The sequence below is a fragment of the Betta splendens genome, chromosome 9, assembly GCF_900634795.4.
Source record: "Betta splendens chromosome 9, fBetSpl5.4, whole genome shotgun sequence".
Lineage (NCBI taxonomy): Eukaryota > Metazoa > Chordata > Actinopteri > Anabantiformes > Osphronemidae > Betta > Betta splendens.
The window spans coordinates 5,656,031-5,682,115 of NC_040889.2; the positions used below are offsets into that span (position 1 = coordinate 5,656,031).

Sequence of the window (26,085 nt, forward strand, 5' to 3'; positions counted from 1 at the left end):
TTATTTCTGTCTTCTCCCTATCTCTCTCTGTATTTGCACTGTGTAATGATGTTTTAGTACCGTGTTATTTATTTTCTAAAGTAGCGATGAGTTCCAGATGTTCTGGTGACCATTTCTCTTCCAGTGTCTCATACATTATGAACGTGATGATGACGATCCACAGTAAATTTCTTATATCCCCGTTTCCTACAAAGTACATCTGAGTCATTTTAGAGCATTTGGCATCGCGTTAAACACTTGATGATTTCGAAAAATGTCAAACATTGAAATTCATTTTTCGTCCTGTTGCATTCAAAGAGATACAAATTAATATAAAACTAAATAACCATTTTATCTTAGTAGTAGTGTTCATGCTCTGGAAAAAACACACTTTAAGACAACTTCAGTGGTTAATGTAACATTTAACAATCAAAAATTAATGAGTTAGTTATGATGAGTTATTGGCATGTACATTTTTCTATACTATGAGCCCACATGAAGCTTAAAGTGGCTTTTTAGAAAGGACACAATTAATGACAGGAGGTGTTTATCACAGTATTATTGTGTATTTTATTGTGAGTTTTATTTTATTGAGTGTTTTGATAAAATAATCAAAAGATTATTTCAAAATGAAAGACCATCGGGTGACGCACATTGACGTTGACTTTAACAGACTGTATCGAATGAAACGCCTCCCGCCCCTGTCTCCACTCACGTCCTCACATCGTGAATATAAACCAGACTCTCCGCCATCGTCCTCATTCTAACAGCTGCGATATCACATTTACAAAGAAGGCAGCACAAACCAAGTAGGTCATATAACTGTGGGTGAATCTGTACAGTAGCTTTGCGTCTTAGAATCAGCAATACATCATACTAATCCTCCTCCTCCTCTTAAGTTATTTCTGAGGTAAAAGACCAAAGGAAGAGGTGCCAGGTCTGATTGTTTTGTATGTAGGTCTTTTTGTGTTTATAAATCCATGATTCAAGTGGAGCTGCAGGTTTTCTAAAAATAAAAATCCTTCTAGCAGCTGTACAATATGGTTCATTCAGTTCTTTGCAGTAAGTGGATAAATTTAACGGTATCATACTAATATTTATTTTACTCTAACAGTTGTGTTCAAACGTATAATCAATATACAATATAAAGACAATGACGCTAAATTCCTCTATGAAAGGAAGTCAACTGCCCAGTCTCTTGTTTCCACGGAAACTGAACTCGCCCACAGATGAGCTCAGCCAATCACGGCACGGGTATCACACAGCCGAGTTTGCATACAGTCTGTATAAGAAGAGCCGCTCTAGTTCTACGCAGCACATTGATTCGTTATCTAATTGCGTCAACGATGCCTGAACCCGCCAAGGCTGCGCCCAAGAAGGGCTCCAAGAAAGCCGTGACCAAGACCGCCGCTAAAGGCGGCAAGAAGAAGAGGAAGACCCGCAAGGAGAGCTACGCCATCTACGTGTACAAGGTGCTGAAGCAGGTCCACCCCGACACCGGCATCTCCTCCAAGGCCATGAGCATCATGAACTCGTTCGTCAGCGACATCTTCGAGCGCATCGCCGGCGAAGCCTCCCGCCTGGCGCACTACAACAAGCGCTCCACCATCACCTCCAGGGAGATCCAGACCGCCGTCAGGCTGCTGCTGCCCGGGGAGCTGGCCAAGCACGCGGTGTCCGAGGGCACCAAGGCGGTGACCAAGTACACCAGCTCCAAGTAGACGCTGCTACGAGCACCAGAAAACACAAAGGCTCTTTTAAGAGCCACACACTGAACTGAAGAACATTAGACCTGTTGCTGAGGTTGTTTACGTGATTGTCATGGTTACATGTTACTAGTGATGGTGAGATGAAGCCACATGAGGCATTAAACCACTTGAGCCAAATAGTTCGAGAACTAGTTCATCTCTAGAAAGCTTCATGTGCACACGAAGCCACCTAGTGTATAATCACAGGCAGCTGTATCTGAACCACAAAATGCGTGATGCATTGAATTGAACTGTGGCTGTAAAGTTTGTTAGAAATGGCTATGAATCACAAAGTGTATGACCGAAAGTCCATAATTATTATATTTAATGTATTGTATATTTAAAGTATTCATATAACTATTACTGACTAAACCTGGACTCTTACTCACAGAGCAGAAGTTGAATATGTTGGTAAAGGTGAATCATGTAAATCAAAGAAAGCAGAAAAATTCTGACAAACAATATCAACTCGTGTCAATAAACTAGAAACCGTTAATAAACCGTCATCATTAAAGTACACGATTGTAGCTTCCAAACATTTTTAAAGTTCACATGATATAACCCATGTCTTTGTGAATGTTGGTGTGTCTGCTCTGCCTTTGTTATAGTTCTTTGTCTCCTTAATTCTTGGAGTGTTTGTTTTATAACTGTGTCATATCAATTACAGTTTGATTTATAAACATTTTGCACCTTGTTTTCCAGAGTCGAACAGTGACCATGAAGATGATGTCTATGTGAAGCAATAAAATCTCCATAGAGCAGTTTGTAAAAGGGGCCGCTGCGAGCTCTGCCCATCCTTTTGTGCCACATGGATGAGTCTCCGAGCCAGGAGGAGTTATTGGAGATGGCAACAGAAACATTTTAACAAAGGTTATAAATGACTTTACTTCCAAGTCCATGGCACCTAGTCCTCCATATTTGGTGCTTTTAAACAACAGTTCTCTCGTAATGACTTCTCTTGTTGTTTCTCAGGTCAGATTCACACATTGCTTATTGATTTCTTTTCATTATTGCTTCATGTGGGGGGAGGAGGTTAGCTAAGAACAGGAGTTTGGAGAGGATGAATGCTTTAATTATATTAATTTTTGAATTGGTGTATTCTTCTCACTCAGCTTGTTTTCCCAGTTTCTTTCACTGCATCTGTTGTTACAGATGGTGAAGCCCAATATGTTTATTTCTTCTTAAATCTGGACGTTAATGTTTGTTTTATTGTACTCTGTTCCGATCCAAACTCCTTGGGTTTTATTATGATTTAGTTTTGCTCCTGCTGAGGAGTGTTCATATAATTCTAGATCTTTTAATAACGAGTCTAATTCTTTCTGTTTTTTTTTATAACAACAAAGGCTTTAACAAAAGGAAGGAACACCAAGCTTCTAAGACAAGATGCATTCGGTTTTACAGCCTTGGGTCTGGTGGGGAGTCAGATAGGATGGAGCCAGATGTAAAAGACAAACATATATCATAAATTATTAGTCAGTCAAATGGAACATCAGATGTTTAGACTTGATGTACGACAGGGCGCAAGAGATAAGTTGTTTGTGTAAGAATGTTCAGTATTGCACCTAACCAGCACATAATGACTGTGTTTGATAAGAAAAAGCACAAAGGAACAATGTTTTCTTTTACAACACCACGCACCTGGCACATGAACTGTTTACTCTCCTCCCTTCAGGCAGGAGGTCGAGAAGCATTAAGGCAAAAGCAAAAAGACTGAAGGTCAGTTTTTATCCTGATGCAGTTCGTATTGTAAACATTATCACACACATGCTGCTGTCTTTAAAACATTTTATTAATGTTTTTGTTGTTGTTTGTTTTTACTGAAAATTGGCTGAAATGCTGCAACTAGGATTATTAATGTCCTCTAGAATAATGTATGATATCTAGAGAAATTATACATATTTGAATTAGGTCGCTTTTTATTTATTGCTTTTACTCCATTTTTAAACTAATGTTTCCAAACGCTTAGGTAACTTTCTTAAAATATTATGCTTTTACTATCTTTTATATTGTTTACCCTACCGAAGCCTCGAGTAGAAATGTTTTGTTCTTCGTGGCTCATGTTCAATCACAATAAAGCGTCCTTGATTGTTGAAATTGTAATTAATTCCAATTAAAGGCTTGTTGTACTGTATGTGAGATTTTTTGGGTTTAGATGTGTAAGGTCTTAAATCTTACCTTGTAAAGTGCCTTGAGATAAATCTGTTGTGATTTAGTGCTATAAACATAAAATTGAATTGAAATTTAATTCCTTTACAGTAAAGTCTGACTAACTACATTTAGATCAAGATGGCTCCGCACGTGTAGCAGCAGGCCCTGTCCTTTTGTGTCCTTTTCTTTGCGTTTTTTTATCTTTCCTTGTTGTTTTATATAAATCTGTATGGAGTCGTGCAGCAAAGGGTACTTTGCACTTTACTTAATTACTTTTGCATTTTGTTTGATTATTTTTTGCCAACTTTTTGAGCCAGCCTCGGGGGACCCTTTAGGACGCTGCTCCATTGTTTACACTTGGGACCAGCTGTTAGCTCTAAACCTGAGTTTCTTCAAAAAGCCAGAGATTCCAGCGGAGATACGGAGGAAGCGACACTGCTGCAGAGCTGGAGTTAGGCACACGGAGAGGAAACGGAGGTACAAGCCATACGTACCATCCGTCATTATGGGAGACGTCCGCTCTCTCTTCAACAGGCTGGACGACGTAACGACGCTAATGCATCTGCAGCGCGAGAGAGCAGCCTGCTGTGTTACAGTTCGCTTATCAGCCAGGCATCGGGGTGCATGATGCCATCATCTACCTGCATCATCGGGCCCTGTCTCACCTGGAGTCTCCTGGGAGCACTGTGAGGGTCATGTGCTTTGACTTCTCCAGTGCTTTTAACACCATCACTGCAGAGGAGGAAGCTGGGGGCGGCAGGCGTGGACCAACATATGGCTGCTTGGACTATCATCTACCTCACAGACAGGCCACAGTTTGAGAGACTGTGTGTCTGATGTGGTAGTCTGCAGCACGGGTGCACCTCAGGAGACGGTGCTCCCCCTTTTCTGTCCACACTGTATACATCAGATTTTAAATACAACTCCCACCACTGTCACCTGCACAAGTGTTCAGACGACAGTGCCATTGTCGACTGTGTATTGGGGGGAATGAGCAGAAGTACAAGTCATCTCTGTGTGGGCTGGTGTGAGAGTAACCACCTGATCCTTAACACCGGGAAAGCAAAGGAGTTTGTGCCTGACTTCAGAAGGCCCCCTCCACCACACACACTGATGAACATCCAGGACTCAGACATTGAGACTGTGGACACTGTTAAATACCTGGGTGTTCACCTCAACAGTAAACTGGACAACACAGACGACGCTCTGTATAAGTTTATTCAATTCCACTCGTTGTTGCTGTTTGTTGTCTGTTTTTGCTGCTGTTCTATCCTTGTTTTTATACTTGTGGTAGTTGCTGGTTATATTATCATTTGCCGTGCAATATGAAAATTATTGCTTGATTTTTTTTACAAAATATTTTACTTGATTTTACTTATTTGATTATGTTTTTTTATTTTTTTGTATAGTTAATACCGCTGCTGTCCGTTGTTATGCTGTTATTCCATACTGCTGTACTGTTTAATGTCTCCTTGCTGCTGCAGACAAAAAACACTTCCCCATCGTCATCAAATCTTATCTTATCTTATCAACTAAACCAAAACCAGTTTTTCCATCAGTCAGTCACCCAGTCTCATTTTCTACTGCTTTGTAAGGGGATCCAGGAGTCTATTCCTGATGGGCAGTTGAGAGGCCAGGTGGTCCATGCATCACAGGGCCATGTATATACTGTACACACTCACTCTGGCACTCACACCCACTGTACACTATAGCATCTGCAGTCAACCTGGATGTTGTTGTCTGTGGAAGGAGAAAATCCACACACACAGTGGAGGGTTGATGAACCATTTCTTGTCACAATCTCACATATGGTGGACCCACATGCATGGCTCAGAGACAGGCAGATGAATGATAATGAGGTTTAATTCAGTAATCTTGGTCGGTAGACAGGCAGAAGTTCAGCACAAAGAAAGAGCATTCAGCAAAGGTACAGGTAAGAAGCAGGCCAGTCAAGGCAGTGGAACACATGGATGAAACAGAACTGGAAGTGACTTTTATTACGATCTGAGTAATAGACCAACACATTATCAGCATACATCACAATCTCAGCCCTTTGTAAAATTTCAGAAAAAGTATCAGTATATATACAGAAGAGCAGACGACTGAGGCTGCTTCCTTGTATTAAGCCACGGTCTTTGTCACTTGATAGATAATCACTGTAGTACATAGTTTGTTTACTCCAGAACAGGTAATGTTTAATCATAGAACAAGCTAATTCTGAAAATTGATACCTATGTTTTAATTTGCTAAGCAGCAAATCATGAGAGATGATCCTGAAGGCATTACTGAAATCTAATTTCACAGCTCCTACTGATTTATGCTTGTGCAGTTCTGGGTACCACAGGTCTGTCAAATATTCCAGAAAAGTTTCTGTTGAACAACCTGGTCTGTGAGCGAACTGATGCTCATAAACAACTTGTTATTTATAAAGTGCTGTTTAATCTGACTGAACATAATGTCCACAGTAATACTGTTTAGGACTGAAAGCAAGTTAACAGGTCTGTTGTTGCAATCTGTCTTCCTCTGTGTCCACTGAGCTGGAAACACAGCAGTACTTAAGCATTTGTTGATTATCTCACATATCGCCTCAGCTTTGCGCCTTCTGATAGAGGCGTCATTTATCAGATCTGAATTATTGTCAGGGAGTGCTGATAAAATATTTTCGACCATTTCAGTCTGAATTGGTGTAAAAACTCTCTGTATTACATCTTGGAAATCTTTCAGTTCGTTGCCTGTCAGACTCCTGTTAGTTTTGTCCATTATATTTACAGTGAAGGATATGAGGTTATGATCACTAAAGTAAATGATTGTTGAGGTCAAATTAAAGCAAAGCTCTGGAACATTTGTATAGATGTGATCGATACACGTGATTGTATAATGTTTCTTATCCACTCTAGTAGGAATCTCAATGATTTGTTTCAGACACTGTTTTGAGAAAATGGACTTTGAAGAGTTTGAAAGGCAATTTATATTGAAATCCCCCAGTAAGAAAACACTTTTTTTTTCTTTGGATATAGTTTTAATTAAATCCCTGATTTGATCCAGAAACCTCTGACTGGCTCTCGGCGGTCTGTAACAACAACCTACTAAGATTGGTTTAGCATCAAGCAAGTGAATCTCAGCCCAGATGATCTCCACATCAGACTCTAGGACTTTCCGCTCATGAACTTGAATTTTGTTTTGAATATAGAGAGGTACCCCTCCTCCACGTTTGCCCTCTCTATCCTTTCTGTACAATTTGTAACCATCGATCTTTAGATCATTGCTACAAGAGTTTAACTTGGTTTCACTAAGAGCCAGCACATGTATCTGTTGAAGTGTTAAAATGTGAAAAATGTTCTGGGTCTTTTTTCTGAGACCATTTATGTTTAAATGAGCTATAGATAGTTCTTTAACCAAAGAACAAGCCATTGTTAAAACAAGTGTTACATGAATAAATTATTTTGTTTTTTGGTTCATCAGTATTCATTGAGTCTTATCTGAGAATGTTTAGATGAGGACTGTTTACTCTCCTCTTTGATGTGCAGAAGAGAAGCAAGTCTGATCCCTGAATTGTCCACTTCTCTCTCTATAAAATCACAGAGACAATAGGTGTTAGTGCATAACATGGTGTTTGATGAATCATTGGAGAATGTTCTAAATTGTTAAGTAATTCTCAAACTGATATATTCAAACCCATTCCATTTTTGCATCTTTCATTGGACAAATACTTATCCACCTTTCTAAATAAGATAAGGATTAAACACCCTACTACTATATGTTTATATCATTTATTTTCACTAATTAACAATAATAGGATAGTTGGTAATAATTTTCACAGTCAAAACTTATTTGCATCTTCTGGTCAGCTGAATCATGTTTAGTTATTCTTGAGATAAATGCAACACCAGATCTGAACAGTAGAGAAGTGGTTATGCAGTAAAAGTAATTGATTAAATACACAGTCGTGGCCAAAGGTTTTGAGAATTACATAAATATTGTATTATAATACGTTTTTATAAGAGCAATTTTCATATACTCCACAATGTTATATTTCAGTACATATAAATGAAAGTGATGCAGTAAAGTTAATCCACAGGTTTGTTTCCTCTTGGTTGCAGTGAAACAACCCTTACACTGGACAATATGCACTGTACACTTCCAGTCGTATGATATCAACACATCCCCTAATAACTTTAAATCACAAGACTTAAGTAATGAGTAACCACCTTTTAATTTAGTGTCTTCTCACTTTGAAAGCACAGCAATGACTCAGCTACAAAGATGTACGAAACCATGAATGCAACCACTATTGACAGTTGCTAAATATAGCAACTGTAAAAGTGTTCTAGTCAACAGGAAGACAGCAGTCTTCATATTACATATATACATATTACAATATGTATATGACAATAAAAAAGGACACAAAGTAATTTTGTCAGATAGTGATAGTGGCAGATATACAGATACACCCTAGGTACATGTACTACTTCATGTTATGAACTATTATCCGACCGACTTCTACTAAACGTTAGTTGTATGTTGTACTCACCTACTGAAGTATGTTGCTTGGTATAGAAGGAGGAACGACACTGCATGTGCTTTTGTACCTCTCATTACCTCACATGTACGCCCTACCCTGTTTTAGACAAATTAAATCCATCCAGTTTTCCTGCTTTACCTGTGTTTATTATTTACCCTGTGCGGTGGAAATTTCCTATGAAGACGCAGATGAGAGAGTTGTCTTTTGTTTGATTTATTATAAAAATATATGGAAAATAAAAATAATGGGGAAAGCAAATGAAAAACATGGATGCTGATTGTGCACATCAACAAACCAAAAAGCAGCTGGGGAGATCAGTGCAAACACCACGAAGGTGTGATGCAAAGAGCCCACGATCCTCAAGTTGCTTCTGCCTTTTAACCTCTCTGTCCGACTACGGTGGAACGTCTGTGTAGCCCGATCAGACTACATGCACCATCTCATCCCTGTCGCTGTGTGTGTGGAGATGTTTACATTTTCACACCTGCACCACTAGCGTCTAAGTCTCTAAGTCTCAACAGACAGAGACACAACTCCCCGGCCTTGGGTTTGGGAGCTAGAGTCCAGAGTCCATCAGGCAGAGACAACCATTGAACAATGTAGGTGAAATGTCAAATACATAAAACAGATGTAAGACAAAACATAAGATATTAATTGCAGAACATAAGCTATTAATCATATAATAACCTCATAGAATAAAGAATAAAAAGTTTTCCCATAACACCCTGCGTGTACAGTTGTCCGACACTAATGCAACTTATAAAAGAACATATAACGGATTTACATCTCACACATATTGTACAGTTATTAAGTGTCCAGGATGAAGTGACTGAATCTGCATGCAGTGTCAGACTGTTGAGTTGTCAAGTCTAACAGCAGTGAGTATAATAAATCTGCAGTACCACTTCTTTGAACAAACCCATCAACAAGAGCAACTTATTATCAGGCTGAAGCTTTGATGTGTTCAGGTGATGTCTTGGTAACCACAGTTTTATTCTTTGTCTTGTTTTGTGTAATTTTGCACATCGAGCCTTGTTGTCAGTGAATTAGTTTGTGCTTTTATGAGATAGTTTTTTCTTTAAAACACTCATGTGTGACAAATGGTGTTAGGTAGAGTAGGTAGAGTCCAGTGACCACCCAATCTGTGAGTGTCATTGTTGGGTTTTAATTATATTTCAGCACAGTATTAACTTGTTGACCTCAAACTGTAAAGCCCTTCCGTGTTCTGACATTTTCACTTTTGTTTCTCAGACACAAACACTTTTTTACAGTGCTGCAGGTCGGCCAGCTTCATTCTGCTCCTGAGTAAAATTAAAAATAATTTCACTAACCAGTAAAACCGGTCTGATGAATTGTGACTCGTCGACTTTTGCTGATGAAGACAACATATTCCTAAGACACACACAGAGAGTTTTCTAAAAATGTGTTTTTTTTTTAACTTTTGCTGTATTTATTCTTAAACAGAGGTGAATGCAGAACCTGGACATGAGACCACTCTTCCAACAACAATCAGAGATATGATGACTACCACCTTCCTTCTTTTCATGGTTGAGCGATGAGCAGAGATCCAACGATGACAGATAGAGACGTGTCTGTGATTCTGAGTAACGTCACAGACAGCGATGCTGTAACACGCAAGTGAGTAACAAATGTTGCACAGAAACATTTGTAGCACATTGTGTAAATATAGAACATATATATCATAATGCATAGAGTTTGCACAAATATTGTACAGAGAATATTACATAACCACTGATGCAGTGGGTGAGTGAATGTAGTGAGAGATAGTTAACAGTTCTGATTGTACAGTCTGATAGCAGCAGGTAGGAAGGATCTACGATATCTCTCCTTCACACAGCGAGGGTGGATCAGTCTGCTACTGAAGCTGCTCTCCAGAGCAGACAGTGAGTCCTCCAGTGGGTGAGAGTCCTGGTCCATGATGGATGTGAGTTTAGCCAGGACCCTTCTCTCACCCACCTCCTGCACTGTGTCCAGAGTGCAGCCCAGGACAGAGCTGGACTTCTTGATGACCCTGTCCATCCTGTCCCTCACTGTGATGCTGCTCCTCCAGCAGACCACACGTACAGGATGGCTGATGCCACCACAGAGTCATAGAAGGTCTTCAGGAGTGGCCCCTTCACTCCAAAAGACCGCAGTCTCCTCAGCAGGTAGAGTCTGCTCTGACCCTTCCTGTACAGTGCATCCATGTTATGAGTCCAGTCCAGTTCATTGTTCAGATGTACACACAGGTACTTGTAAGAGTCCACTCTCTCAATGTCTCTTTTCCTGGATGTGCATCGGTGGGATGACAGCAGACTGCTGTCTGCGGAAACCCACCACAATCCTTTGTTTTTCCTGCATTGATCAGGAGGTGGTTCCGCTCGCACCAGTCCACAAAGTTCTGAGTGAGTCCTCTGTACTCTGCATCGTCATCATGTGTGATCAGTCCGACGATCGCAGAGTCATCAGAGAACTTTTGCAGAACACAGCTGTCCGTGTTGTGTCTGAAGTCTGACGTGTAGAGGGTGAAAAGGAAGGGGGCCAGTACAGTCCCCTGTGGGGCCCCCACACTGCAGGTCAGAGTGTCAGACACACAGTCCCTGGCTCTCACAAACTGAGGCCTGTTTGTGAGATAGTCCATAATCCACTCTGTCAGATGGAGGTCCACACCAGCCTCCTCCAGTTTGTGTTATCTCATCTTATCTACTTCTTAAGATAATTTAAACAGACACAACTTTAAAATTCAATTCAATAATTGTAAATTTATTACATATAATAAATAAAATAACCAAACTAAAACAGAGAAGCCGTGTCCAAACCCATCCGGTTTGCTCTTTCTGCAGAGAGAACTGAGAGGTTGAAAACGTCAGAGCTGTTTAGACACAAAGACGTGTCTCCAGGAAACCTCTGCATACGCTCTGACAACCCACAGAAACATCCATAAATTGGAAAAACAAAGATTTATAACACTTTATGGTTTTATGGCAGATGGTGTGAAAACCCAGGAGTTCATCAGACAAATCTACACCACCCATGATCTTATTGTGGTCCAGAATGGAGTCTGGAGCAGGGATGCGTTTATTCGTCCAAACACCAGCCTTCACTTTCCTCCCAATTGTCTGCTACATGGAGCCTCATGGACTGTGGAACACATCGTCCTCTGTTAAAATCCTTCCAGTTCAAAAACAGCAAGTCATTTATTGGTAACTCTTTTTTCTCACTTTCTTCATCCTCATCAGGGTCACTTAGATGAACAAACCGCATGATGGCTTCAAAGCGGCTGTGTGACATCTTCTTACTTAAGAAAAAGACAAGGTAAATGGAAACTGCTGCCTCCAGTAATCTGACCTGTGATGTAAAGGCACAAGGCTAGTGAAAACAGCAATAGACATAAACATGTAGAAGTCCTTGGTTGTGAGAGTTTGCCATTTTTACACCATGCCAGTGTTTATGCTTTTGCTGCATTTGCATTTGTGTTCTATTTTTAAAATTACTGAAGCTGAGAAAAATTGTTGAAATAAACTGAGGGGAGACCAAGATTTGGTGGTATTAAATGTGGGACCATACTTTCACTACTAAACACATACTATAAAACCTACGTAAACATAATACAACTATTTCTGTTGTTGGAAGCAGTTCTTCTACTCGTGAAGTACCTGAAGAACCACTACTACTACATAGTTTATAAAATAAGAGCACACTTAAAAAAAGTCAGTAGCATTAACAGTTATTGTTAATGGGGCCACACACAAAACTCATGGTGAACATGTGAATAATCTGACTCTTGGAAAAACATGGTTTAAACTGTCAAAGACTGTGTATTAAATGGGAAACTTGTGGGATCACTAAATATTGGTATAACTAAATATAGTGATAGGGGCAGCAGGCAAAACCATCTACATCATGAGTATGTAACTCACTCAAATACTAGTTGTTTAAATTAGTCTTTAATACAAACTATTTAACAGAAACTATTAAAAACAATAAAAAACAACGATTTTGCTATATTGAGAGGTTAAGAGATAAATCCATCAAATTATGGTTTATTGTAAAGGAAAGGCAGCAAACAGCAGAGGTTTCTTAGAAATAAATTATGCGCTTGTTTGTAATGACACAGGATCGTCTTTAGTGGATGTAGCGGCTCTTAAAAGAGCCTTTGTGTTTGTTATGGAGCGGACAGCTCAAGCCCTCTCCCCGCGGATGCGCCGGGCCAGCTGGATGTCTTTGGGCATGATGGTGACCCTCTTGGCGTGGATGGCGCACAGGTTGGTGTCCTCGAACAGACCGACCAGATAAGCCTCGCTGGCCTCCTGCAGAGCCATGACGGCAGAGCTCTGGAAGCGCAGGTCGGTCTTGAAGTCCTGGGCGATCTCCCTGACCAGGCGCTGGAAGGGCAGTTTACGGATCAGCAGCTCGGTGGACTTCTGGTAGCGACGGATCTCTCTCAGAGCCACGGTACCGGGCCTGTAGCGGTGAGGCTTCTTGACGCCGCCGGTGGCCGGGGCGCTCTTACGCGCAGCCTTGGTGGCCAGCTGCTTCCTGGGAGCTTTGCCTCCGGTGGATTTACGGGCGGTTTGTTTGGTTCTAGCCATTTTGTTACTACACTCTACTTCTGAACAGCAGAATAATAGGGCACAAAGTGAAGAACTGGTGCTCTTAAAGTGTGAGGTCGGACGCGAACGAGTGACGTTGCGGCTCGTGATTGGCAGACGGCCCCTCCGGGAATTCGGCTCCGCCTGAAGGAGCGCCTCCCGCCTGAACCTCCTTCGCTGATTGGAGGAAAGTATTTAAAAAAGTCCGCCAAGACTCAGAGCGGCCGCCCTCTGCGGAGCCTTTTCACCGGTTGGCGAGGCAGGACGCGTCCCGCTCTGTCGGACATATAAAGGAGGGTTCCGGCTACTGGAGGCATTTATTCGTACACAAGTTTGAAACAAACGCCCAATATAATGTCCGGAAGAGGAAAAACCGGAGGCAAAGCCAGAGCTAAGGCTAAAACCCGCTCCTCCAGAGCTGGACTCCAGTTCCCCGTGGGTCGTGTCCACAGGCTGCTGCGTAAAGGAAACTATGCGGAGCGCGTCGGTGCCGGAGCTCCTGTCTACTTGGCGGCTGTTCTAGAGTATCTGACCGCTGAGATCCTGGAGTTGGCTGGAAACGCTGCCCGCGACAACAAGAAGACCAGGATCATCCCCCGCCACCTGCAGCTGGCTGTCCGCAACGACGAGGAGCTCAACAAGCTGCTGGGCGGAGTCACCATCGCCCAGGGCGGCGTCCTGCCCAACATCCAGGCGGTGCTGCTGCCCAAGAAGACGGAGAAGCCCGCTGGGAAGGCAAAGTAGACCTGGATCAGCTGTGATCCACAAAACGGCTCTTTTAAGAGCCACGCACACAACCTAAAGAACAAAGCCTTCATTTACGTACAGCGTATTTGTAGATGACACAGTCACTACTATGGGGTGCGAAATGTAAAAGTAGAACCTATAACTAGTTTTCTCACATTTAACTAAATGACACAACATATTTTCTCACATTTAGTTAAATGCGCGAAAGTCTAAATGTAAACGGTAAATATAAATGTAAATGTTAAATGTAAAATGTTAAATCTAAATGTTAAATGTAAAAGTTAAATGTTGGCCGAGTGTAAAACTGAATATTCATGAATGGGCAAGTAGACTCCATCCCTACCCTCAAACAGCGCTCGTCTCAGATCAGAGACGCGAACTCAAACACGTCAAACAGTACGCATAGCTCCGCCCACATCTGACCCTGGATCGGTGCACGAAAATACTGGAGAGAAGCTTGAAGTCGAAGCCATCATGGCCGCCAGCTCTAGTAGCACCTATAAACTAGTTATAGGTGGTCCTTTTACATTTGGCACCCCATACACTACTTTATTACTTAAAGATGTGAGTGAAACTTTGTAACGTTTTCTATGCTTATCGTCCAATGCTTTAGGGACGCATGAGTCAGTAAGAACATGAAGCTAAGCTCATCACACGTCACCGACTCACTGCTCAAACTCACATAGTTGTTAATGTCAGTGATTTTACACTCAGTATGTGAAAGCTTACAGTCAATACATGAGCATGTACGTCTACACCCAAAGACAGACAGCCTCAAAATAACTGATTGGCAGTAGTTCTCAAACTACTGTGATGATAATGTTGTTACTAACAGGTGTAGTGCTAAACTTTACGCAGAATAAAATGACATAATTCCAGTGCATGTGCCTTGCCAGAGTGAGACAAACCCAAAGCACCAGGAAGTAAATGTATAACAGCATAACAACGTTTAAATATCGTGAACTTATTCAACATAAACATTTAACAAAACCATGTGAATCAGAAGTTGTAAAAATATTGCAGGATAAGAAACCTTCTGAAAGGATAAGAGCTGGTTGATTAGCACAGGGAGGCTCCCTGTCAGGGCCGTGGTATCTTGGAGCTGCTACGTGAAAACAAAGTGTCCCACAGTGTCCCATGATCTACTGCGACGAGGATGAAACCCAGCAACATCTCCTAATTGACTGCTATCGAGCGCAGGAGGTCCGGTTTAGGCTGAAAGGCCTGGGTCCAGACTTTGAAATAAGTTATAACTCTGTTCTGTGTGGGATACTGGAAGAGACATGGTCTCCACAAAAAGCTGAACCATTCCAGGGGATCATCTCCATGGTTACAACTCGACTTTGGTAAACAAGATACATTATGGTTTAAAACAGACAGTTATTGACAAATGACACTTCAAAATCTAAGAAGACAGAACTGTGGACAAACGCAAATCTCTCCATGGCATTTACTGGACATGTGAATATGCTCTTTTTTTGTTGTTTTAGTCAAATTCTTAGGTCTGCAAAGTAATTTAAATATTGTTGGAATCCTCACTGTTAAGCGCATCATAATTATATTCTAATGGTTGGTATTTTTATTATGACGATGATTACTGGGATTGAAGGTGATACTAGTGCTATTCAAAATCCATGGTAATAATATCTTGTCTTTTAATTGAAAATGATAGCTATTATGATGTTGATGAGTATTTGATATTGTACTGATAATGTGCATTTTTATTTATTGAATTGTTTACTGTTGTTTGGAAATTTTGTGTATTATTTCGTTATTTCAATAAAGTTGTATAAAGCAAACCCAAAAGGACAAACAGACACAAAGTGTGCTACACACATAACCAGAAGACAAATACACACACATGGGGGAGCCCCAGCACTAAGCAGGCTGCTATACAAGTAGTGATACTGTAGCGGTCCAGGAGTAGACCCACCTACCCAGGATTATGGGTGTAACTGGGATCAGGGTTACCAGTGTTTGTGTGTTTTGTTTTGTGTGTCAGTGCCCTGTGGCCTGTGTGGAGGATATGTGTGAGTGATCTTATGGTGCTGAGGTGCATTTAAGTGTCAGTCGGTGGAGATGTTTGAAAGTTGAGTCATGTTAACTGAATTCCTGTTGTGTTCAAACAAGGCCTTTGTCATTCAGATGGAGACACACTGCTGAAACTTATGGTGTGTGAGTGTGGGAATTGAATTTATCAATTGAATGCCTGAATGAATCAGGCCTTTCTGCCTGTGCCAAACCTCCTGCGCTCTGTACCAGTCAATTAGAAAATGCTGCTGAGTCTCTGTGGTGGAAATTTTGGAATAAAGGCAGATGAGAGAGTTGTCCTTTTGTGCGATTTATTGAAATAATAAAGAAAATGACAAATAATGGGGAAAGCAAATCAAAAACATGGATGCTGATCGTGCACATCAACAAACCAAAAACCAGCTGGGGAGATCAGTGCACACACCACGAAGGTGTGATGCAAAGAGCCCACGATCCTCAAGTTGCTTCTGCCTTTTAACCCCTTTCTCTGGCTCTGGTGGAATGTCTCTCTGCAGCAATAGAATTGTTTGTGCCACCTTATCTCGCTGTGAGTGAGAATGTTTGCTTTCTCACTTCTGCATCGTCATGTCTTGTTATCCAAAGGAAGGAACACCGAGCTTCCAAGACAAGATGCATTCGCTTTACCAGCCTTGGGTCTGGTGTGGAGTCAGATAGAATGGAGCCAGAGTCCGGGTGTAAAAGACAAACATATATCATGAACTATTAGTCAGTCAAATGGAACATCAGATGTTTAGACTTGATGTACGACAGGGCGCAAGAGATTATTTGTTTGTGTAAGAATGTTCAGTTCAGTATTGCACCTAACCAGCACATGACGAGTGTGTTGGATAAGAAATAGCACAAAGGCACAATTTTCAGTCTCATCCGTCCAGTGAATCATGGGGCAGTGTGGTCTTTACATAACAGCTCCATGAGACCACAGCTCTGACTGGGAGTCTTCCCACACTCATCAGCCAGCGAGTGTCTCTGTTTTTCTGTGAGAGATCCTTGTCCTGAACATTCCTGATGACGTCTGCGTTCCCTCAAGTAGGTAAATGTTTATACTATTTTTTCACCATATTTATGTTTCGTGTTATAGATTTCCTTGCTGGTACTTCGAATCCCTGAAAAGTTCGGATGTCTACGTGAAGCAATAAAATCTCCATAGAGCAGTTTGTAAAAGGGGCCGCTACGAGCTCTGCCCATCCCTTTGTGCCACATGGATGAGTCTCCGAGCCAGGAGGAGTTATTGGAGATGGCAACAGAAACATTTTAACAAAGGTTATAAATAACTTTACTTTCAAGTCCATGGCACATAGTCTTCCATATTTGGTTCTTTTAAACAACAGTTCTCTCTTACTGACTTCCCTTTCCCTCTGTGCGTTGTCGACGTACCTGTTAGTGATGTTCCTGTGGTTGTTGATCTCATGGATTAACGGCCTGATGGCTAACACGTAGAGTGCAGCCCTGCGTCACTCCTCTCTGCACCTCAAAGCTGTCTGTTAGGGCTTCATTAACATTCACTCTGATGTGGGATTCTCTATTTAAGCATTGAATCATCTTTATGAAGACTTCAGAGAAGCTATACGCCTCCATTGTGGCCCATAGATAGTCTCTACATATATAATCAAAAGCTTTTGTATATTGCTCGTGTATATTGTTACCGGTACAAATCTTATACCCATTACTGTGCATTAACCCTGCAATGACCTCATACTCACTCCAACTGTACTGTACTGCTTTGTACTGTGCCAACACAAACTGTTCTGTAGCTGTACTCTGGCTCATCTGTACTGTGTTGTGAGAAGTAATTTCCCCACTGCGGGACTATTAAAGGTTTTCTTATCTTATCTTATCTTATCTTCTTATCTTTTCTTTGATCCAAGCCTAAGATGTAAAAGGTCTTTCTTCTTTTGGTTTATGGATTGTTTCTCTTAATATGCTCAAATTGTCCCACATCATCCTGCCTTTAATTGCATGTTTGTTCTTTCTCTCTAATTTTGTCTAAAACATTGTTCAGTCTAATCATCATGATTTTGGATAGTATTTTATAGTCTGTGTTCATGATGGTCAAGTGTCTTTAATTATCCACGTCACACTCCTTACCTTTTTTAAATATCAGACACAGATCCCATCATAAAAACCCGCACCCCCCTCTCCGCCGCCCTGTCTAACTTCACCTAGTATGGGAACTGCCACACAAGGGAAATAAATAAAATTCTGGACCTTCTATATGCCAACGTCAAAAAGGCATATACTTCCACCCCTCTCCCCTATTTAGGACGCTCTGACCATAACCTGGTTCATCTCTCTCCTGCTTACACTCCAGTGGTTTAACAACACAAACCACAGGTCAAAAAGATCGGGTGAAGATGTGGACTGAGGTCTCTGTAGTCCACATAGGGAGGACATTGACAGCATCACACACTGCATAACAGACACTATACATTTTTGTGTGGAAAACACTTTTCCAACTAAAATACAATACACAGTGTTTACAATAACAAGCCCTGGGTTAGCTGAAAGCCCTACTAAATGAGAAGAAGAGGGCCTTTCTCTAGGGGAACAAGGAGGAACTGTGCAGGAGTGCAGAAGGAGTTAAAATATAAAATCAGGAGTTGCAAGGACAGCTATAGAAAGAAGTTGGAGCAGTGTCTGGAGCAGAACAACATCCATGAAACCCATCCCAGGCCACGGTGAGGCCCGGAAATGGTCGCTAGGCCACGGGTCACTAGGCCTGGGCAAATTAGTTAATCAGTTCTTCAATAGATTTGAAGATTTTGCTCTGTCCAGCCCCCAGTCTCCATCCACACAGCTCCCTCTTCACACCTGCAGCTGTTCACACCTCAGCACCACACAGTCCACTTCTCCGAACACAACCATGGGACTTCAAGGAGTGTGCAGACCAGCCCATTGAGGTGGTTCTCTCCATATTCAATCTGAGCCTGAGCCTGGAGAGAGTACCAGTACTCTGGGGGACTTCCTGTCTGGTTCCGGTTCCAAATGTACCCTGTCCTAAGGAGCCAAACCACTTCAGACCTATCGCCTTAACCTCCCACCTGATGAAGGCCATTAAGAGGATTGGACACTGCTCTCCCCTTTTCTGTTCACGCTGTACACATCGCTGTACAACTCCCACTACTGTCACAAACAGGAGTTCTCACATGACAGTGCCATTGTTGGATGTGTGTTGGGGCGAGCAAGAGTAAAGGGGGGACATCTCTGACTTTTTGGGCTTGTGTGAGAACCCCTCCACCACATCGGTGATCATCCAGGGCTCAGACATTGTGACTGTGGACTCATTTAAATACATGAGTGTTCGCCTCCACAATAAACAGGACTGGTCAAACAAAACGGACGCTCTGTATAAGAAGGGCCAGAGTCACCTCCACCTGCTGAGGAGACTAAGGTCCTTTGGTGTGTGCAGACAGCTGCTAAGGACTTTCTATGACACTGTGGTGGCCTCAGTAGTCCTGTATGGAGTTGTGTGCTGGGGGGGGGGGGAGCACAGGCAGAGACAGGAAGAGACTCAACAAGCAGGTTCAGAAAGCTCTGTCCTAGACTGCACACTGGAGTCCATGGAGGAGGTGGTGGACAGAAGGATGTTGGTCAAACTAACATCTGTTATGGAGAACTCCTCCCACCCCCTGCACCACTATAGAGGCTCTGAGCAGCTCCTTCGGCACCAGACTGTTACACCCACAGTGCAGGAAGCAGCGCTACCGCAGGCACTACAGTGACACACATAATGTACCAACACAGTGTATTTTTAAATTGTTGTTGCTGTTGTTCTATTGTTGTTTTATACTCAGTTATATTCCCTGGTTAAATTATCATTTGCTGTGCAATATGAAAATTTTACTTGATTTTACTTGTTTTACTTGTTTTACTTGATTATGTTTTGATTTGTTTTTTTTATTTTGTTGTATAGTTAATACTGCTGCTGTCCGTTCTTTTTACTGTTCGTTCATACTGTACTTTTCAACTGTCTCCTTGCTGCTGCAGATAAAAGAATTTCCCCATTGTGGGTTGAATAAAGTTTTATCTTGTCTTATCTTAATCCAGCCCTCTAGCTGTTGGAGGTGCTATTGTCCATGTTCTGTTTGGTGTCTGTTCATGTTGGTCTTCTTTGTTTTCTCCTCTCTTTCCCTGATGAGGTCATTGCTATTCTGTTGATCACCTTCACCTGTGTGCTGTGTTTAGGGTCATGTCATGCTTTAGGGTTTTGGTTAATGTCTTGGTGTTAGTTCCTGTTCCTGCATTAGCAGTATTTTGGGTTGATGTACGTTTTGTTCCTAACCTTTTGTCCTGATTTTTAGTTAACTAAGCTCCCGCCGCTGCAGTCCCCGTCACCTCTACCGGGTCGACGGGGACTGGAGCGGCGTCCTCACTGGAGCCGGCAGTGCTGCCCTCGGACTCCTCACTGGAGCCGGCAGTGCTGCCCTCGGACTCCTCACTGGAGCCGGCAGTGCTGCCCTCGGACTCCTCACTGGAGCCGGCAGTGCTGCCCTCGGACTCCTCACTGGAGCCGGCAGTGCTGTCTCTCCCCAGACCGACAGGAAAAGGGGCCTGTAGCCTGGAGCACAGGGGCTGACTCAGGCTGGAGCACAGGGGCTGACGCCGCTTGTGACTCCTCACTTGAGCCAACAGGGATCGGGACGGCGTCCTCTCCGGAGCTGGCAGGGCTACTTGCAGCTGCCGAGCTCGACTGAGTAGACGTCGGGCCTGACTGGTCTGGGTCCTGAGAGTGACGAGGCTGAGCTGGAACCGGAGCGTGACGAGGCTGAGCCGACTGCAGTACTGGGGCAGGCTGCGGTGTTGTATTCTCCAGTGCCTCCCTAAGGACAGGAATCCTCCGAAGAAGTGCCACCACCTCTTCACGGGCATCCGTCTGGGTCTGGGGGTCGGTTGCTGAGGTACCGGTGTCAAGGAGCTCCTTTAGGCGAAACATGATCGGGGGCGAGAAATAAAGTTGAAGCCACTCTATAGTGCTGCTGGACAGGATTGCGAGAGTGGGGTAGTTGGGCTGCGGTTCTGGGACTGGGTCGGGCTGCGGTACTGGAGCAGACAGTGGTTCTGTGGCGGGAGCAGACGGTGGTTCCGTGGCAAGAGCAGACGGTGGTTCCGTGGCAAGAGCAGACTGTGGTTCTGTAGCAGGAGCAGACTGTGGTTCTGTGGCAGGAGCAGACTGTGGTTCTGTGGCAGGAGCAGACTGTGGTTCTGTGGCAGGAACAACCGATGAATCGCGGGCGGACGCCGCACACCGCGCACGTCTCAGATCTGCCCGCAGCGCCTGGAGCCTGGCGAGCAGCGCCCCTACTCCCGGGTAGTGAAGCCACCAGTGTTCCTCCTCGAGGATCTCCACCGCGATCTTCACCACGCGGAGCCGTGCCTTTACGCTGGAAGCCTCCGCGTATTCCTTCGCGAGATCCTCCGGTAATCCGGGGGCAGGTAAAAGGCATTGCGCGAAAAAAAAATGCGCTCCCTAAAAAAAGAAAACCAGGAGAAGAAAAACAAAACCCAAAAAACGCTCGTCTGCTTACGGCTGGCTGGGTCCGAGGTTGGCCAGATTGTTCAGTCAGGAAACACACAGTGGAGGACCCAAACGCACAGCGCAGACACGACGTAAGAGATCGGAGGATTTATTTAAGCTCTTGGTCGGACAGGCAGAGGTCAGTACACGTTGTGGCAGCAAACAGGCTCCGACAGGGAGTAGGCAAAGGCGAGGTCAAAATACAGGTGGTGGTCAGACTTACGGCACAAGGTTGTGGGAGGCTGGGCTAGAGGCAAGATCGGTAGCAGAACGAGCTCAAAAACAACAACAGGAATCCAAAAATGCTGGTCAAGACATGCAAACGTGAACTGACGATCTGGCGGAGGTCTGAGGTGAGTACTGGTGGTTAAATACTTGAGCTGATTGTCTATTGCCGACAGGTGATGTGAAAATCAACCGGAAGTAAAGTTAGCACCTGACATTGAAGACCAACAAAGCCCGGAAGTAATACTAAAATAAAACAGGAAATGACCATTGTGCAAATGTCCACGCTGCAGTTGTGACAATAACAATGACAGTTCATTTCAGATGTTTGGTATTGTACAACGTGTGGAAGGAAAATTTACTGTGTCCTGATCTGCATAAGTCGCATTAAGAAAAAAGAACAAAAATTAGAGTTAGGAGTTAGAATGCCACAATAAAATTTGTTCTCTGCATTTAAGACATCCCCTGGGGGAGGGGTGGGCATCCATGGAAGGCGCCTGAGGAGCTAGTGCAAAGTGCCTTACTCAAGGACACACTTGGTGCTCTGATGGGCTTCAACCTGGGACCTTATGCTTACCTAGGCCAATGCTCTACCAACTGAGCTACAAAGCCACCAAGGTGAACTGTCCTGTATGAACCACTGAGTAATGGATGTACAGTGTCTGAACCACGTTACAGTGTGATGACTAAAACGTCTGCTTCATATTGTCAGGAATGTGGTGTGGACTAGGCTAGAGTTCAGAGAGTTTAATAAGGTTCATGGTCAGGCAAGCAAAGGTCGATACATAGATGAAGGCAGTAGTACAGACAAGGGTCAGGCAAAAATGCTGCTCACTTTCCAGGCTAAGGTCAAAACACATTAGGCAGAGTCCAGTGGTGATGGAGCGTGCATCAAAAAAAACAACACAGCGTTTCAGAAACACTGTGCCAATGCTTGATTCATTTGGCAAAAATCATGTGATTAGTGACGTCCATCCACTTCCATTTGTGCTTCAAATCTTTGAGGAGGAGAAGCGTTAGCAGGATTTGTGGTGTGTTTAGGTGGCGATTTTATTTCAATGGAAGTGACATATGAGACACATGGAGCCTGCGAGGAAGTTTTATGGGAACACTTGAACTGAATTGATTGCAGTTTCAGCCCTCGTACTATTGAACAAATTCTATTTCTATATAAAAACCAAATTAAATAACTTTATGTCCTATACCTATATCTATATATCTCTATATATCTATATCTATATCTATATCTATATCTATATCTATATCTATATCTATATCTATCTATATCTATATATCTATATCTATAGATATATGTACACATTATTTTTTAATATCAAGAAGGCACTTTTTAATATCAAGAAGACACAAGCACCACAAAATCACATAAAAAGATGTTTACACAAGGAAAGTTCATTTTCACATAAGTGTATTTTGCTCAAAGCATCACAATGCTATCAAATGTAAATGTCAAATGGTATTAATAAGAAGCCTTCAACTTGAGTTTGAAACCATAATGGAGCGGGTTCATTGCATTAACTTCAAGCTTCAATATATGTTTTTGGCCACCAGATGTCACTAAATGATGATGTCACTGCAATGAAAAGTTTCGAGTAATGAACCCTTTTTCGACACAAGCTTTAGGGCTTCAAAAAAGTGTCCACGACCAGACTCGAGGGAGCAGGCAAGGCAGGGTCAAAAACAAGAACTAGAACACAGGCTTACTAGATCATGCCGCTGGAGAGTTAACAGGGGTAGATGGACAAACAATCTGGCAATGGCCTATGGTAGAGATGGTGGGAAATAGCTGAGAGATCACATGACTGAAACATAAAGCTACACAGAACTAGACCAACAGGAACTAAAACGGAAGTTGGCAAAATAAGACAAGAAATGGTGACAAACATGGCTGAGAGTCTGATTCCTGACACATAAACGTCCCATTAACCATCTAAGAAGCTGTTGGTTTGTTTTACTCACCTTGAGACACAATATAAGACATAATAGTATGAGATATGATTGAGATATGATATAATGAGATTGTGTCAACTGGTCAAAATGGTTTAATGTGGAGAAAAAAGGAATAAATGTTGAAGTTATTAACACTGAGTCAGTGTCTATCAGCAGAGCTGAACATCAGTCATCGTGGTGAATTCCAGAGTACATGAAGACAAAGCTCAAAGAATAGTGGGTTTATTGAACAAGTCATGTTTTACAGAATAAAGCAAAAAAGGATAAAGTTGATGAGACAATTCTAAATACAAAGAATGATGCTGCAACACAAGCCATTTTACAACATTTTATTGATTTTGAGATGTTTTAATGCTAATCTTAGATAAATGTAAAAAGGTTCATAAAACCCTTAAGGTCCTGGGTTCTATTCCCAGAGGCGGACAGGGTGCCTTTTCTATGTGGAGTTCTCCTAGTGTTCGCGTGGGTTCTGTCCGGTTTCAGCACCTCCTGAACCAGATGTTGTGTCCTCCCCATCATTTGTCTCTCTCATGTCTACTGTTTCTGACCCTTTGTTGTTCTCTCCATCTCTCTGTGTTGAAGTTGATTCAGTTGCTGTTGTTGTTACAGTATAGTGAAGTGTCTTTGGTTGTAGTTGGTGTCAATGGTGCAGTTCTCTTGGGGTAAACAGTATTTTTGGTTGATTCAGTTGATTGTTTGTTTCCATCAGCTTCATTCTTAGCTGCTGGTTTGATACCTACAGATGTTTTTTTGTTTTTCCTTGTGATCATTTCCCCCCATTTCCTCCTTCATTAATCTTCAGGTTTTGTCTGTTCTCATCCTTCAGTTTGATGTTTCATCAGTCATAGGACCTGTTTCCTTCTCTCCATGTCTGGTTTCTTTCTCCTCTGGATGATCTTCATGTGTTTCTTCTTTCTTTCCACAGTGAGATTCTGTTATCCACTTCCTGAACTGTGTGTGTCTCTGTTGTTGACACTGTATTTGTTCTCATCAGCTGAAGCCTTCACTGGACCAGACGTTGTGTTCGTCTCGTCTTCATGTTCTGTATCAGGACAAAGTCTCTCTCTCCTCTTCACTGTCTTCTCTCCTGATGTGACGTTGTCTTGTTGTACGCTTTCATCAGCTTCATTTATTCCTCTTGTCTCCATTGGGATCATATGATGTTCGGATGTCGACCTTCATTTGTATAATTTTCATTTCTGCTTCTTTTCATTTTCTAATAAACTTGCTTCTTCTGGACTAGAACATATTTTGTCTTCTTTTCTTTTTCCTTGTGATTCTTCATCATTGTTTTTTCTTCTTACCTGAATGCAAAAGCATTAATTATACTAAATCATATATTACTGTATGTTATAAATAATTTTAATTTAACCATGAACACAAATTCAGTATGGGGATGTTTGTGTATAGAAACAATGTCATTTTGTAAAATCTTTGTTTTAAATAATTCTGCTAAACCATTTTTTTCCCAAATGAAAATGTCAACTAACAATAAATTATTAAAACCTGTTTGTTTCTACCTTTAATGCAGCTGATCAGTTTCACCGTGAGATAATATTTAATCCATTGAGAATAAAAACAATCTACAATTATCTCAAAGTGGTTCAGATGACGAGTGAGTGACTTACTGGACTTGTGTCTCCACCTCCATCCAACAACCACAAGTACAAGAACAACAACAATGATGGTTGGAGCAGGTGAATGTACTTTAAGGGAAGAAATCATCTTAAATGACAAAACACAGAATGTGATGTTAAATTGAATCAAACTTCACCTATCAATAAATAACAACTAACTAATTTACACATTTGTCTTTATATACAGGAGCGAACTAGTGATTATGCAGAAGAAAGTACATGAACTATCCTAGTAATGTTCATAATACTTTTATGTGAAAAGTCAAGAGCATCTTAGCTAGTTTGAAGACAAAGAGTCATTACTGATTCATTACATGCTTAAGTCAGTGTTAGGAGCAAAAAGACAAAAGCACAGTGAAGTTTTCCTGCGTTGACTGAAGCAGGTTGAGATCTGAACATTGTGTCCATCTGAAAGAGCTGAAATGAAAATTACAACCACCGGCCCAGCAAAAACTATTAAGAGTTTGATAAGCTGTCAAACATTTTTAATTATGAATGTTACAGTTAAAATAAAGTTCAAGATCATTTTTTCACCTGTTGCCACACAATCAGAGTCGATAGATAAATATGAGCTTGTGTCTGATCAGCTGTAACTTGGCCTTGTCCTGGTTTGACTAAACAGCAGGGTTCACTTCATTCATTAACTCTCAGAGCTGCAGCCTTTCATTCTTTCCTGCTATTATTATGTGATGTCTCAACTTTGAGTCTGTTGTCAGACACCTCCTCAATCATAAAACACTGCAGCAGCCTTTACACCTGGATCCAGATCACAGTTTATTACTGTAAAAAAACATTACCAAACAGAGAAGGAAGATATGACTTTATTCATCCCACAATGGAAAAATGTTTGTGTTTTCAGCAGCAATTGACAGGACAAAAAGGAAAAGCAAACAACAAACAGTATTAAATGTGCATAGGCAACAGTAATACATGCATTAATATTTAAACATTAGAC

The 26,085-nt window shown here is 42.0% G+C and overlaps 3 protein-coding genes and 1 long non-coding RNA gene across 5 annotated transcripts; 2 read left to right on the forward strand and 2 right to left on the reverse strand.

The window, feature by feature from the left end:
• Positions 1-1,290: 1,290 nt before the first annotated feature.
• Positions 1,291-1,750, forward strand: LOC114863123 (histone H2B 1/2). Its single transcript, XM_029163969.3, has one exon. The coding sequence runs from the start codon at positions 1,326-1,328 to the stop codon at positions 1,698-1,700; it is 375 nt and encodes a 124-aa protein (XP_029019802.1). The 5' UTR covers positions 1,291-1,325; the 3' UTR covers positions 1,701-1,750.
• A 10,736-nt stretch (positions 1,751-12,486) lies between these two features.
• LOC114863112 (histone H3) lies at positions 12,487-13,036 on the reverse strand. Its single transcript, XM_029163956.3, has one exon. The coding sequence runs from the start codon at positions 12,987-12,989 to the stop codon at positions 12,579-12,581; it is 411 nt and encodes a 136-aa protein (XP_029019789.1). The 5' UTR covers positions 12,990-13,036; the 3' UTR covers positions 12,487-12,578.
• A 286-nt stretch (positions 13,037-13,322) lies between these two features.
• Positions 13,323-13,799, forward strand: LOC114863122 (histone H2A-like). Its single transcript, XM_029163968.3, has one exon. It carries the CDS (start codon positions 13,344-13,346, stop codon positions 13,731-13,733), a length of 390 nt encoding a protein of 129 aa, XP_029019801.1. The 5' UTR covers positions 13,323-13,343; the 3' UTR covers positions 13,734-13,799.
• Positions 13,800-23,699: 9,900 nt separating this feature from the next.
• LOC129604597 (uncharacterized) lies at positions 23,700-25,730 on the reverse strand. Of its 2 annotated transcripts, XR_008695626.1 has the most exons (3): positions 25,665-25,730; positions 25,122-25,218; positions 23,700-24,797 (listed from the first exon to the last, which is right to left on the reverse strand). It is a non-coding gene; the product is annotated as an uncharacterized LOC129604597 (long non-coding RNA). The 2 variants fall into 2 exon arrangements; XR_008695625.1 differs by lacking the exon at positions 25,665-25,730 and having other exon boundaries at positions 25,122-25,649.
• Positions 25,731-26,085: the final 355 nt, after the last annotated feature.

Excerpts from the sequence above, each read along its gene's own strand:
- LOC114863123 (XM_029163969.3), top strand. The coding sequence starts at position 1,326 with ATGCCTGAACCCGCCAAGGCTGCGCCCAAGAAGGGCTCCAAGAAAGCC.
- LOC114863112 (XM_029163956.3), bottom strand. The coding sequence starts at position 12,989 with ATGGCTAGAACCAAACAAACCGCCCGTAAATCCACCGGAGGCAAAGCT.
- LOC114863122 (XM_029163968.3), top strand. The coding sequence starts at position 13,344 with ATGTCCGGAAGAGGAAAAACCGGAGGCAAAGCCAGAGCTAAGGCTAAA.